The 16,763-nt window shown below is 34.2% G+C and overlaps 1 protein-coding gene across 1 annotated transcript in view; it reads left to right on the top strand.

The window, feature by feature from the left end:
- LOC128555762 (uncharacterized) overlaps nucleotides 1-16,763 on the top strand; it is a 20,984-nt gene continuing 4,221 nt past the window's right edge. The window contains exons 1-2 of the mRNA XM_053539181.1: nucleotides 1-125; nucleotides 5,731-5,808. Coding sequence (XP_053395156.1) covers nucleotides 5,800-5,808 — 9 coding nt within the window. The 5' untranslated portion in view covers nucleotides 1-125; nucleotides 5,731-5,799. The remainder of the gene's footprint in view (nucleotides 126-5,730; nucleotides 5,809-16,763) is intronic.

Consider the following 16,763-nt stretch of genomic DNA (forward strand, 5'->3'; position numbering starts at 1 on the left):
CGCTTTTAAATAACTTTCTCGTTCATATATATAGACAATTGATTAATTTGGGGGCTTTGCGGCAGCTACATTTCAGAGAGTTATCGAATTTATTTTTACTAGGTGCTGCCGTTATTTGAAATCAGGTGAGAAATGTTTTTATTAGTTATTAATTTATGAATTTTTGTACATTTATGTCTTTAATATTGCTTTTCATAAGCTTTTTGATATACATCATGATCATATGTGTTCTGCAATCTTAAACGACTGTAAATAATTTAGTTATTTGTTTGTTAACATCATATTGGATAACATCGATTAAAACTTAAGGACGCTTGCTACAGTTTTGTATTTTTTTCTTCTCAATAATAGATTTTGATTAAATGTTTTGTATTAAAAGATCATGTTATGATGTATTGAAAAAGGAAATAAAAATACTAGGTCACCAGCTTTGTTTCAATTTAATTTGCCCCTAGATATGGTGCTATTTATAACATTTTTTTAAAATTTCTATAATCCTAAAACATATTTCAGTAAAGTACAATAATCAGCATAAATTTGATATCTATCTAAGCATTTTTATGACGGAAAACAATACACTTATTTAAAACATGCTCAGAGAAATAAAAGAAAATTATTTTGTAAAGAAAAGAATACTTGTTCAGCAGACCTAAGGGCTATTTTTGCATATTTTTGTCAATTTTAAATTGGTACTTCTGCTATTTTATCGGGTTTCACATAATAGAATTTAATCAAACTCTGCATATACCTTTGGGTATGTCTACCTAATCTAAAACAAAAAAAAATTGATAGGTCATCATATAAGATTTCGCTTAAATCAAATTACAACGAGGTGGGGTGTGGCGGGCATTTATACAACGCAGGTTGGTACGAAATGCTGTTTTCAGTGTTTCAGCAAATGACTTAGAGATATATCAAATTATCAAACGGCAGATTTCTTAATAAGCGGACTGTAAGGTGTTTCTGAAGCATTTTGATGGCATAGAACGATGAAAGTTTCCGCCTTTCTCCGAACAGAACATATGTTTTACTAATACGGATGTAAGGTTTGGGTACGGTACGGGAGTAGAAACATTTGTGACTCATGGGGCGCCGGTATAAGTTACAGACTCCAGTATATGTCGGACTGTAGCAATTTGAACTAAAAGTATTTTAAATGTATATATTTTGTAACCATGGTGATACCTACCCTATACTTTTAGTCAGTATATTATACATATTATACATTAAATGCATGTGAACATACAATAATTTGCGAATTGTTGCCGTACGCGACATTTGATTATCACTTCCGGGCATGCGCATCAGACTGCTCAAACTCTACAGTGAGCTACATCGATTAGAAACACAACCAAGGTAGCAGGGTCGAATTTTTGCCCACGTCAATATTTGTTATAATAGAACTTCGTGATTTTGGATGTCTGTAAATTAAGATGAGAGATAATGAGTATTAATTCTTTAGAAAATTTATACAGCCGATACATGTAAAATTCTGATGTCAGTTGGAAAACTAACTGCTGGTAGCATTGTATGATCAATGAGACACCTTTTCGCGGAAAAACTCAAATCACGGAAGGGTTCTGTGCTTGTTGATTGATATTCATGAACATTTTCGCTATTTTGTGAAAAAAAAACGAGCTGGATGGGCCCCCATTCCGTATATATCCTGACGTTCAGTACGGACTATTAAATTGAGAAATGCAATAAAATTGGGTATTGTTCTTGCAGCGGGATCATTGCAGGCTGTTCAAAAAATGCAAAATTGATGATTTTGGCATGCTATTTTTCATGGATTGTGTAAACCTTTCGTTTTGACAACTTTCTTTATTCTTGTATGAGAACCCTGATCTTGCCATTAATTAAAAGCACAAAACATGCACGCAATTTATAAAATGGCCACCCTGATTCTGCTCATAAGAGAAGTGCAATAATGCGATTCGCTACATGCAAGACCGTCCGTGCCCAAAATTTTCGCATCTAAGTGTACCCTGCTACGTAAATTGGCACGGTGTTGGGGTAAATATCGACCCGTCCGGAAAAAAACTGTAGCGAGCGCCTTTAAAACTATAAAACTGTCAATTACTGCAAATGTAAATCTGGATTTGCCATAACCGGTTATCAAGTGTTGAATCGAATATAAAAAATATAATCATCTTTCAAATTTATTTCCTATAAAACCTAAGGAAATGTAAACAGACGAAATGTATCAAACACGTAATAAGTAACCTAAAATGTTAACAAATTTAAAATGAAATCTAATTAATAAAACATATTAAACATTTGTTTCATGCACGTTTCTAGTAAGAAAAATGTAGTGCACTCAGTCTAAAAAAGTGTCTATAATTATCAGCACAACAATATCAGTTTCTTTCTTCTGTTTGTGTGTTTCATAAAACATCATTCGGTCTTGCACTTGCCCTTCCGGCACCCTACACCTGCTAGTAACACATAAACATTAAAAGACAACGCAGATTATTAATGTATGCTCTGGTCGTTAAATATATAAAACTGTTATTTGCTTGAGGCTAATGTTACTTTCTTAAACCACACATGAATTAATTTTCATTCGTACAAATATGATCATAATAAGTAAAGTTGCGATATTGATTTTGTATTAAATGACGAATACTGGATAAAAACAATGCAAAGCATTAAAAACACAACGTAATTTGTAAAGGGCTATTGATTGCCAACCTGTTTAGAAGACACTTGAAATATAAGTTTAACCACGATCTATAGTTTATGTATACAATGTATATCAACTGTGATTATTATATCATTTATACGTGTAAGTTTCATAATTATGATAAAATGTTGAATCTTTGTTTACTTCTTAATTTTAATGAAACAGATTTCTGTTTGTCGCTGATTAGATTTCTAACGCCTACAATTTATACTGAGAGCAGCCAAGCTTCACCATTTTAATTGCACAGCTAGAAAATAATCCACAGGGCGTAAAATACAAAACGAAAATTAATAAATTATATAGATCTTTCAATACGTGAAGAAACTATTGTTTTCTCACAACAAATGAAACACTGCCAATTAAACACAATAGCGACTAGTGACAGTAAATATTTTCACGTATTTCTTCGAAGAGGAGAGAGTATATTGTTTTGCTCATTGTCTTCTGTATAATTGTCGGGCAGTTGGCAACTTGGTCGGTCTGTAGACTACTAGTATGTTTACAGCGGTCATTTTACAGAATGAATGCCTGTGATTATAATTCACTAATAGTATTTGTCATCCTCTTTGTATTTTATTCAATCGATCTCTCCATGAAGGATTCTACCCAAATAAATGGAAATTAGCTAAATGCCTCTTTTTTAAAAGGGTGATACGAACGTTCCCTCAAACTATAGACCAATTTCTCTCGTAAGTTGCGTAGGAAAAGTAATGGAAAGAGTTATGTTCAAACACATATATAATCATTTGTACTCTAACAATTTGACATATCCATTACAATCCGGATTTCTTCCGAGCCATTCAACACTCTATCAGCTAATCGACATCTATCACCAGATCAGTGACTCTTGTGATAAAAAACAATCCACGTGTATTGTATTTTGCGATATATCTAAAGCATTTGACAGAGTTTGGCATTCGGGATTAATATTTAGATTAAAACAATATGGCATAAATAACGAACTTCTTCGATGGATTAAAGACTATCTCTCAAACCGTAAGCAGTCAGTTTTTGTTGGAATTGAAAGTTCGAATGTTCTAAGTATATCAGCGGGTGTCCCCCAAGGCTCTGCCCTTGGTCCTCTGTTATTTCTCGTATACGTTAACGATATTGCTGAAAACCTTTTAAGTGTAACAAGGCTATTGCCGATGACAGTTCATTAGCGATTTCATCGAACGATATAAAATATATAGAAACCGTTCACAATACCGATCTAGAAAAAATCAATAAGTGGTCAAAACAATGGCTAGTTAATTTTAACCCTAACAAGACAGAAGTAATGTTTTCTCCTCTAATCAAGAGAATAAACCCTCAATCATGTTTAATAAAATTACACTCGATTTCGTCCAACATCATTTAGGCCTAACACTTTCATATGATCTAAAATGGCATGACCATATTAATGATATAACCATATCAGCGTCAAAAGTCCATAGTTCAATGCGAGCATTAAAATTTAAATTAAAACGGTCTACTTTATGTCAGATTTATATATCTTACATGCATCCTATATTAGAATATGCGTCCATTGTTTGGGACGGATGTACCGCGTATGAAAAACAATCAATTGAGCAACTACAGTACGAGGCTGCCAGAATCGTTACTGGTTTAATTAGATCTGTTTCTATAGAACGTCTAATAAAGGAAATTGGTTGGGTCTCTCTTTCGGATATACGCAAAATACAAAAGCTCGTCGTTGTTTATAAAGCTAGAAATGGTCTTTTACCTGAATACTTAGTAAATATATTTCCACCAATGATTTCCGAGACAACCCATTATCCTTTGAGAAATAATACCAATTATACAACATTAGCAAGGCGTACTCAGTTGTTTAATACATCTTTTTTACCGTCTTCTACTGAATTATGGAATAATCTCGAGTCGGAAATAAGAACTTCTCCTTCTTTAAATATTTTCAAATCAAAATTAAAACAAAAATATCAAAAGACAGAGGTACCAAAACATTTTCTCTATGGTCAAAGGAACTTATCAGTATTGCATGCCCATCTAAGAAACAAATGCAGTAATTTAAATGATGACTTGTGCAGAAATCACATAAGAGAAGATTCTTACTGTCAGTGTGGTTCGAATATTGAAAACGCTGAGCATTATGTTTTCCATTGTAAGCTTTTTAAAGAACAAAGAATTACTCTATTCCGCGAAACAAGACCATATCATCCATTGAATATTAACCTTCTACTATCTGGCCGCGAAAACCTACGATACGAGGACAACTTAGTTATTTTTGAAGCTGTTCAAAAATTTATCAAACTGACAAAACGTTTTAACACAGAATGATTGAACTTATCTCAATACAACACAAATTAAGTGCTCATAGTACTTATAACAACAAACCCTGTAGCTCACTATTAATACCAGGTGGAATTCAGTAACTTGGGCACGAGACCGTGGTTAGTGACCGGTAAAGATCTCAGTACCTTTGCTTCAGTATACCAGTAATTCTACTTCACAAAGTTTACAGTTTTCAGTTTACATTCTCAAACATGTACCTTTCAAACTAATATTAAATGACAAATAACATTTAATTATTACTGCATATACATGTAAACAATTTCTGTGTCGCCATTCTAGTATTTTTCTGTAATTTTTCACTGCTGGGAAGGGCTTAATGTAATGTTGTTAGAACTTGTTGCCCAACCCATTTGCTTTTGTATTTTTGTAATTCTATGTATCTACTTGCATGTATATATGAGCAATAAAATATGGTTAAACCAAATAAATAAGATTATAATATCTCATACTCTATCAAATGTCTGAACGTCACATTAGAGATATTCTTTTCTTTTGTTTCATCACCAACATATATAAATGTAATTCTACAAGAGTGATTGATACTGAGCATAGTAGAATAGCATAATTTCTACTAGTCCAATTCAGAATTTTCAAAGTGTTTCTCAGTATTAGTTAACTTAACTTCAACGGGGTTTTCCCCTTCAAAACTGTCAGTTTAAGATTAATTACACGGTGAGACATTTGTATTCTTTATGCAACACTCACATAGTACCAGTAATATTATTTTTCAGTTGGATACGGATGTGTATGGTACAGATGATTATCCATTAAAAATATTACTGAGCTGGTACTAGCCAAGGATGGCAACGGTATTTATCTCTTATGTATTATCGCTGCAAGTACATAATACAAGTACATAATAGTCAAGAGTAACAAAAAGTCGTTCCTTTTACGAAATTTAGTGCAAAGCAGTTAATACAAATGATGACTGTTCTAATCAGCTAAAGCCCTGCATGTTGAGAAACTAAATGATTATTATACTTTACCGGTTTGCGGAACCGTATTATTTCAAGAAGGCGTCCAATATGGCGGCGGTACATATCTACGCTAGTTGATGTCTTTGCATTGATATTACAGGTTTTGAATTAAGATTTTAAGAATATGTTTTCAGACTGATAGTCAAAATACTAAAATACATAAAAAATACAATGTAAATGTGTATAATCTATATTTACATTTTACTATTATATAAAGGCGAAAAATGCATTTTTAAAAAGACGACAGGAAATATTTGTATAAAATGTGATTGATGTACACGTAAGCCTTAACAGTGTATTTTCAATCATATACATGTTTGTGATCTGTATTGCATGCCTAGCAAGAGGAATATGAACAGAGTTAGTTTACGTTTACTGGTATTTGCACACTCTTATCCGAAATGATAATGCTAATAGTGTTGCATAGGATAGAATATTATTTGTGTGTGCAAAAATGGACTGTACTTTTATTTTAAGTAAAATAAAAAAAAATTAATATACACTCTAACTACATTATAACATACATCATGATTATTTAAATATATACATGTATGCGTGTATAATTAATGAAATTAAAAGACCAGCCATAGTCAAAATGGAAATTGCTACCTTTTAAATAGTTCAGAGCGTCTACAGGCCTTTATGTCAGCAATTCTTGGAATGCTGCACATTTCATTTTTAATTTAACAAATTCAATCAGACAGTCTGTTTTTTATTTTGCTAGGGTGAAAATGTAATAATTGCACGGTGATGATAGCATTTCCATAAAATCAAATTGCAAGGTAAAGAGATGAATCTGTTTGTTAATGTATTAGTTGTTGGTGAAATTTTGGTATATCAAAGGGAATGAAATAAGTTAGTTCGGTTGTAAAAGTCGCTAAGATTGTTTACTTTGCCGCTGATAAATTAGACTCGAAAAATGCATTTGATAACATTCATATGTTACATTAAAAGGGATATTAACTGCCCCTCCCTTTTTCTTTTCCTACTTTACGTAAATACTTTGCAACTTTACTATGATCATATGTACTATTTATTTAAAGCCCACCCTTAGCGCAATATGAAGAGCCTAGATCTACGGATCCCAGGGTCGTGAGTTCGATCTTCGCGCGAGGCGAATGTTCTCCGTAACGATTTGATAAAAGACAATGTGTTTGAATACAATTGTCCTCCGCATTCATTAATATGGGGAAGTTGGTAGTTACTTGCTGAGAACAGGTTTGTAATTGTACTGAATCCAGGAACACTGGTGAGGTTAATTGCTTGCCGTAACATCACTGAAATACGGTTGTTAACGGTATTAAACCCAAAAACAAACAAAACCAACATGAATACCGAATTACTTTGTTACTAGGAATATCACTATACTCCTAGTATGAGGATGTTAATTCCAAAGCTTCTGGATAATAAACATTTTGCTGTTCTATGAGATTACGAGTGAAGTTTAAGGGCTGACTGGTTATGGTAGTTGTCACAGAATTACTTTCCCGTCTACGTCGCTGTGGATTTGAAACCCCGCTTGTAATTTACAACCCTTTTCTGTAATGAAGCCATTCACCTGACTTAATTTCCCACATTTGAATGAGGATGTAGCCCAGGCAACATCTTATGTTTCTCAATTCGGTTTGCAAGAGGTGTAGTCATATTAAGGATTCCAGTGAACATAATCAATATATAGAAAATGAGCTTCTTCAACAAGGAGAGTTGGCTACATTTTACTATCGTAATTCAGAAATGGTTATTAAATACAATAATGATGTAAAGATAATTGAGAAGGTATTTTAACACCCGTTTATATGGGGATATGGTATACAAACTTCGTAAGGTTTTGGGTCAATGCAATTTTCAAGTTGAATTTAGTAAAGTTATAAAACATTTTATTAAAATAGGTTATGATCCAACTGTTTTGAAACACACCGTGTTCAGGTATTTTCAGTTGAAAGCTACGTTCTTCTCTTTGATTGTGCCTGATGGAACTGGTGGAGAACCTTATGACAGGTAGTTCTGAAAACCGACTGGGACAGAGCTGTTTTAAGTTCTCTTGTCGTTCTGCCTTCTCTTGCAAAGGCATGGAGTACATGCGTTTTGGTTAAATACGAATTTTTAAATACATATACAAGAGTGGTTTTTGTGTTTTGCATAATATGCCTCCTGTTGCTACCGCGTATCTTAGGGTTTCGCTTTACGGGTATAACTTGTATTTACTTTGCCCTGTGACTTTGGAACATGGTTGGGGGGGGTAAGAGTGATATTAGCGCACCATAAACCGGTTTAAGCTCCATAGTGGTTGGTTTTGCCCTGGCCGTTCTAAAGCGAAACAAAACTATGTTCCATTATTTGATCGTTTTGTTCTAATTTGTTTGAGTGGTGAGAGTGTATGATGGTGTGTTTGCATTGTGTGAGCGTGTTTGTGTTGGTCATTTGCACGTCCGCATGGTGAGTTAATTGGTGAGGCTGCGTGTTTTGGAATGTGGCTTCCCTGTTGGATATTTATTGTTGGTTTTACGAAATATTGATGGTTCTGACTTGGTACCCATCTGTGACTGAAATAATGATCACAGGGGTAGCTAGAGTTTTCCGGCACCACGGAAATCTAGAAACTCGACATAATGACCAACAATTGTGTCAGTCTAAAGCAAAACATCAAAATGGTTTTTGGATAGTGTTTTATAGCTCTGTAAGCGAGCTTATAACTGTCTGTTTCAGACATACCACATGTTTGGTTTTACACCTCTTTACACTGGAAACTACTGGAATTGAAATGTTTTGTCTTGATAAATTTGTCCTTTAGAGATGACCTGGTATAGACTACTTGTTACTATTGAACCTGCTGGTGCTAAAAAGAAAGGTCCGGTGCACCATAATCAGCCTTATAGTTCCCTATTGATATTTTGGCAATTATCTGTTCTATAGGGTGCCCAATTGTATTCCTTCATTTGCTTCTTTTGGCTAACGGCTTAGTTGTATCTTATAAGTTGATGTAGCATTTTCATTTTGATGACTATATTAAAAATGTGCACATCATCAAATACACTTTGGGTTTTATTTGGGGGTTCAGTATTGTAATTTTTTTCTTTTTTTATATTTCTGCTTTAAAAGAACATGGTTATTTATAATCTAGATATGCTCTAGCCATGCAATGATTACTTTAAACAGAAATGATTTTGCTTATTAGATTAGTAGTAAATGAATCTACACACAAGAAGTAATATAAGTATACACATTTTTATATCATAGTTCCAGCTTTATATTTGGGATCTCTTTAAAGTGTGATCTTGTATAGTTGTTACATGATTATTTGTTTGTATGTATATTTCACGTTTTATATTGGTTTGCAAGATATTTATTTGCATAACTCATGAACTTCATTATTTACGTGCACTTAAACCGCTTTCGTTTCATCACTCAAAATGAAAAAAAAAAAAAAAAAAGAACACTGAAAAGGCTGTTTTAAGTGTTTGATGCCGCCCTAGTCAGCGCGAATACCATCAATCCCCGATTATGTCGACATTGGTATACACCTGTAAGGTACGTATACGACTATTGGGTCATTAGCATGATTAGTAATACTCGAAAATTTGAGAAGTTAATATTCTGGTTTACTACCACACAGTAAAGAAAAAAGGAAACAACATTCATTTAGGAAAAAACATTTTTAGGTATATAAATATACCATGCAATAGCTGGTTTTCCGTTTGAGATTGCTATTAATCACACAGAAAGCAAGGTACAAATAACTTCTATCTAGAATTCGAAAACTTTGGTCTGTTTTGTTGTTTTAAAACAACTAAAATGTGTCAGTAGGACACAGAGCCTGCCTTCACTGGTACATTTGCCACAAATAAGGGGCAGTAAGTCAAATGTTTGTATTCTTAAGGGCGTTATATAGCCTAAACTAACATTTTGTGAAAATGATTCAATATTTTAGGCCATATACCTTTCTAGCTATGACCATAACAAACAAAAATCCACTATTTTGGCTATTTCAAGGGCCGTAACTCAGTAATAACTCAAGAAGAATGCCAACTGTGCATTGTCACATGATAAAGACTCAAGCAAAGTTTCATCAAATACTTCTTGAGCTATAGGCACATTATTAACTATTTCAGGGCCAATAACTCTGGAAATAGGGGTCGGAAGCAGACCAAAAATAAGAGCTGCACAAGTTCATATTATGATAAAGACTCATGCAAGGTTTTACCCATTTACATGAAAGATTTTTTTTAGTAAGACGCGTCACAAGATGAAGGTGAAAATGTGCATTTTAACTATTTCAGTGGCCATAACTCTGGAAATAGTGGGCGGGGGGGGGGGAGCGGGGGGCGGACCCAGTTGAAAAATAGGACGTGCTCAAGTTCATATCATGATAAAGACTCATGCAAGGTTTAATCAATACTTATTAAATACTTTTTGAGCTAGGCGCGTCACAAGGTAAAAATGTGCATTTTTGACTATTTCAGGGACCATAACTCTGAAAATAGGGGACGGAGCCACATGAAAAATAGGAGGTGCACAAGTTCATATCATGATTAAGACTCATGCAAGGTTTTGTTGATTCAATTCAAATACTTTTTTTGTGCGTCACGAATTTCGGACGGACAAGACCAAATCTATATGCCCCAAGCACTCATGGGGGGTGGGGGCGGGGTGGGGGAGCCCAACAATGCTATATTCTATGTTATTGTAATATCTACCCACCGAGTCGGGCCGGAATAATTGAAAGAGTGACATCCCTCAAGCTTATTATTAAGCATGTTCGGATTCAGCATGCAATTAATTCCTCTTTAAGGTCCCAATCTGTGTTTTTTGCCATTGACAGTTCTAAGGCGGAATACTGCTGTAGGGGTAAGTCTTGTGAGGTTGTGTTCTTGGAATGCAGTCATTAATATAGGCCTTTGGTCTTGTTTCCTTGATGACTGATCTATTTTAAAGCGACTGTATCCTTCTAAGAGACACATACAATTTTAACCAACTATTTACATTTTATTTTAATAAGACGCATTGTTAATTTTCAAAAATATGATCTTTGAAAAGCTCTGTAAAATTATGTAAAACACGCATTTACAAGCAAGATACGGTGTTGTAAAGAGAATGATATAGCGTTTAGAAAAATGTAAAAAAGTTTTGTTTTTTTTCATATTGATGTTGTTGCATATACTTTACAAATCAAATATATTTGTATGATATATATGATTTATGCCTAAATAAAACCGATTAATTAATAATATTATCATGCCAACCTTTTAAAAATGCAAAAGAACTATAACAATAAAATGTAATATTAATACAATACATCCATTAAAATTTTATTCTATTTAAATATTAAGCCATTTGACAATTTTTTTTTTTTTAAATATTTTTGAATTCTTTCTTAAGAAAGCTTCAGTCCTAACGCAAGGACATCAACTATAGGCAAGTCATTCTATCAAAAGTATAGGCCCTACCTTAAACAAATTCCAACAGAAACTTTCTTCATTTCCTTACAATCTTTAGTCATTGTAGTATTGTAGGAAAAAAGTCCTCAAAAAAAATCCTGTCGGAAACTCAGAAAATGCATCATGTTTAATGGCATCCTTTATTCCTTGAACGATTCTCATAAATTCTTAGCTGTACTGTCAAAATAATAAGCATGCAAGAAAAACAAACATTTTTGTTGATTTATCATTTTTATATATATAATACTTATGCTATTCTGATATTTCTAAAACATTTTTTTAACAAGAAATACATTTATCTCTAGTAAATTTTATACCAGTGGGATCAAAATACCCCACCCACTTCATTTACATTGCAACTCAAAGAGCACTAAATAATTTGCCCAGTAAAACTAGCACATCAGTAACAGTTTTAGGTTGCTGTATAAAAGACTAAACAAAAAGTATGCATGTGTACTTAAATAGATAACAAATCACTATAAGATGAATCACATCATAGCAAAGGGGGCCATATGATATGATATTTCCTTAACAATGGGAAGTGTTAAAAATAGTTATTTTCGCATCATCTTTATCATGTTACAATAGCAACCGGTGTTCAAAAAACATTATTATAATCATAAAGGAAACCCCTTAGTATATTCACTGTTCTTTACTATGCGCTTTTAAATGTATTATGCACAGTGTATCATTGTGACGAAAACACAAGAGCAGCCCAACAATCTAACCTGCTTAGCCTGTATTATAGAATAATTAGATAAAATATGTATAAAATTTCTTATCTGAACATTCCATTGTCAAAAAAATATATTAATACGTACATATGTATTAACTTTTATGAATTATATATAAATTACAATGCATTTAAATATAATGATGCTGCCTGTCATATCAGGCTCACGTAGGAGTATGTCGGAATATTATCCACGTTCAATTCAATCTCAAAGTTAAAATATTCCTAGATCTACATTTAGTTCTCGTTTTCTTTTGATTACAACAGTTGGCAAATAACGTTCACTTAAGTAAATACAACTGTATCAGCTAATAATTTTCAAACAGTTAAGCGTACTTTAACAACACCAACATGCTCGAATTCTTCACTGTCAACCTTCATACTGTTTGAACAACAGATGCCTCTACATCCTCCACATCCTACAGAACAGGAAAGTCCATGTTTCCTGCAAGAACATCTTTTTGTATCACAATTGATTTTACAATTACATTTAATGATGTTAAGAAACCTTTCTGGTGCAGCGGACAAATGCGTTTTAAATGGAACAAGTTTATCACCGGTTGAACACCAGCCCCATTCCAGAGGGTTTATTGTATTGCCAATCCATGTTTGAACTTGATGGTACACTCTATAGCTATGGTACTTCGCGGCTGCTTCTGTCGGGGGTAATGTCTTTACCTGAACTACACATGTGCTTGTAGCTGCTTTAGTTATAAATTTTCTGTACCTTAAACTGTTCAGTGGTGTTTCATTTAATCCATTGTACAAACACTTAAATGAATTTTCTCCGGCTTTCGCTACCTGTTCATGGGATGAACCATTATTTACAAAAACATGTGCCTGTTGTCAAAAATAAGCATCTGTTGCTATCTTCTTAAACACCGCACCTTTACCAATGCCATATATTCGTGATGTTGTATCACACCCGCTGAAAGCATGAACAAATGGTAATAATCTGCACGTTTCTGAACCTAATGCACATTTTTGTCTCTTTTATATCCCATATTCTCTTCTTTTTCATACAATTCTTCGAGTCGGATGTGAAGTACAAGCTGTTGTCTGATTCGTTTGCATGATAAAGAAGTAAAACGAGTAGATCGGTGTCCTCACCAACAACAACAGTTGGAAAATCTTTCGCTAATTTTACTCCTGTTTCAGCTATCAGAACATCAGCATCACCACCAGCGTTTAAAACACAAATTTCCCGGTCTTGCATATGCTTTGTTAGAAGATTGATAAATCTTTGTTTGTTTTCTTTGTTTGACAAAACTGACTCCTTTTTTGTTTTAAATGGTGTTTTCCCATCAAATTTTACTTCTGTTCCAACGACCCCCCTTGTTCTTCGCTCATGAGTTACGTCTTTTGTTGACGGACCGTTGCAGTAGTCATCAAACACTACATGTGCTTTACCATAGCTCCTCTCGACGTAATCTGTATATCTTGAACAAATTGAATCAAACGAAGATCCACATGACCAAGGAATTCTTTGAATTAACGAGCCACCATCTAAGACATAATGAACATTTTCATCTGATATAATGTCTGTACCACATTTGCTATGGTCCCATACAGCCTTGGCCAATAATGGTTTTTGTGGTTCGCGCAAAAGTCCAGCAGAATCAAACAGAGATGATGGGTTGCCACAAAGTTCATACTGGAAAATATCTTCCTTCTCATCTAATGTTATGTCAGCAACAGCAATAAGACGTTGGAATAGAAGTTGTGAATCAACATGTATTTCCGCTCCGTCAACTTTCACACTGTTCTTTTTTCCTAACGTTACAGCTTCAGTCTTCCTTTTAAATGTATGCTCGATAACTTTTTGATCTGTCATCCCCTTTATAATACCCTCACCAACTTCTTTTGCTGTATTCGCATTTACATTTTTTTCTGCAATAACTCCTGATTCAATGTTTCTTAACTCTACTTCTTCTGCGAATGGATTTCTTTCTTTTAAAAAGTCTTTAAATGTATTTCTGTCAAGTTCGTCTCTTTTAATTCTTGATTCTGTACTTTCCTTATGCTGCTCACTTGTTATTAATCTATGCTCTGTTAATTCCTGCATTGCATTATTAATCTCAGCCATTGCATGGACAGAAAGTAACCAATGTGCTCTTTGTGCTTCTGTCATCCCTCTTCCTCTAGTTAGACCACCGACCGACTTAACACTTTGCATTAAGACCTGCTCTATCGCCAAATCCGTTGAAAGACCTCCCCAGTAGCGATCGCTCCTGCGTACAACATGAAACCAATTGCAAAATGCGTTATGAAGCTGTGGGTTGCTATCAGGAAGACTTATCATCTGTTGGAGATACAGATAAGCTGATTTCAGGTACAAGTTGTGTCCGGCTGCTGCAAAGAATGGCAGCATTTTCTGCATGGATTTCAGATGTAGACACCAGTTTCCAGTTCGCTCTGCTTTGATAAATGATTTTAGTATATCTATCATTTCCATATATTGCAGCCAAAGCCTAGCAGTTTTATATTTCAAAAGGTCCAACTTCATTTGTTCATAGCTTTCCATCAATTCAAGTATTGTTTTGTTATTTTGCAGAGATTCCGGGGCTCGTCACTTATTCAATATATCATGAAGGATGTCTTCTACTTTAGGAATGTCACTGTGTTCTGTGCTTTTTTCTTTGTTAATGTCACTTTGTCCCCTTTCTTCTACCTTGCGAATGTCATTTTGTTCTGTGTGTTCCACTTCGTGGATGTCACATTGTTCTGTGTCTTCTTCTTTGAGAATGTCACTTCCAGTTTCTGGTTCAATGTTATCATTTGTGTCGTCTTTAGTTTGGATAGAATTGTTGTTACTATCCGAAGATTGATCTTTCTGTGCCAGCATCTTTTCAAGCAGCAGAACATTTAATGCGTCATCTACAAGAAAATGTCCTCTGATTGCCCTGTTTATAGCTTTACCATATGTCCAACTGTATTTTCAGCATAAGCAGTCGCAAGAAGTTCTTTCAGGCCAGTATTTTCCATTATTCTGCCAATGCACCCTAAAAAGCTCATCTCGGTATGAAATCCACCCAACCGTACCACGACTGATTTAATCTTGCTTTCACTTGGTTCATTTTCTATAATATTGAGTGCCTTCCAGTACAGAGGCTGATCGAAGGTAAGAACCGGGGTTGTATTCAATTGGTTAGATTGTGTTACTACAAAGTGCAGCGTTGAAAAGATACAAGACAGGTCACTTGCACTCATATCAATCATAGGCATGAACACCAAGGATGACTCTCCGGGATACTTTCCATGATGTACCATCTGCATAAATCCGGACCAACCTGGTGACTGTACTCCCAACGGTCGTGCAATTTTAATCAGGAAGTCAAGTTCTCTCAGTGGTTCTTCAATGTGTGCTAAATTAATTAAATGTTTAAATATCATCTCTTCCATTTTGTTACTCTTTTGTTTGTAGAAATGAATGTCAATTTTTGCAATATCAGTTACCTCTTCATTTGCTACATGTACACGTGGGATAATTTGATTCGTTTTAAGTCTAGGAGTAACAGCTGCAAATATGCCCATCCCATGAAATGTGTTCAGTCCATCCAATGTACAAATGTTATGATCGACATTGTCGGCTATGTATTGCACAAATTCATTATTAGTTGTGTGAATAGTTGTTCCCTGTGTAACTGCAGCACAAGATTCATATTTCAGAACTTCTTGATAAGAGGAACAGAAACCAAGACTATGTAAAGATTCAAGTAGCATTTTAGAACCAACTAGATGATGGACTTGCACACCTAAACATATCTGTAGTGGTGCGATAACACTCCTTGGGCAGGCAGCTTGAACAATTACTTGACCTATAGATGCAATCTTCTTTTCTCCTTCTTTGTTATCAATTATCTTATTTAGGAATATTTGGAGACTTTCAGGAACATACTTAAGGTTAGATTCAAGTGACATAATTTCAGATGCTGTTGGATAAATTTCTTTTGAATACTCGCCAGACTTTATATCACTGAAAATAAGTTTTGCTGCTGTTAGTATGATAGCTTTCTGTTCTGATTCACTATCTTGTTTGCCATTTCTATTATAAAAAGAATGTAAAATGGAATGAGCTGTACTTTTAAATGTTACAACGTCATGTTTCCCATTCAGTTCTGATATAATCATAGCATCCCCAAAATGTTCAATCATTCATTTTTTCATATAAGCTGTACCATATGCTCCATCATCCCCACACAGCTCTGACATAATTTTCACAAGATCTGACAGTGTTACCTGATCATGCTCATGATTTTCAAAATACTTCATGGTATCAAAGAATGCGTCTTCTATTTCTTTTTTAGTTGGTCTACCTTTTTTCCTTTTTTGAGAATTAACAGGGGATTTATATGGCGTAGGAATTTGATAACCTGTCCTAAAATTAACGCTACAAACTTGATGATATTGAGCTTCAGCGGCTGGAAGGTCGTGTACAAATTCAAGCCTACAAAGTACATCATTTCCCCATTCATCATTTGTCTGTTTACACACATTTTTTATTGTTTGCTGAAATTCTAGAGTTCTAATTGGGAAAACGTCATAACCTCTTTTATTTTCATTTTGTTTTGCGTCAGTACCACAAAAGATACATTTACTTTCAAAATCAAATGCTGTTT

This window comes from Mercenaria mercenaria, chromosome 3 (genome assembly GCF_021730395.1).
Source record: "Mercenaria mercenaria strain notata chromosome 3, MADL_Memer_1, whole genome shotgun sequence".
In the NCBI taxonomy this organism is placed as follows: Eukaryota; Metazoa; Mollusca; class Bivalvia; order Venerida; family Veneridae; genus Mercenaria; species Mercenaria mercenaria.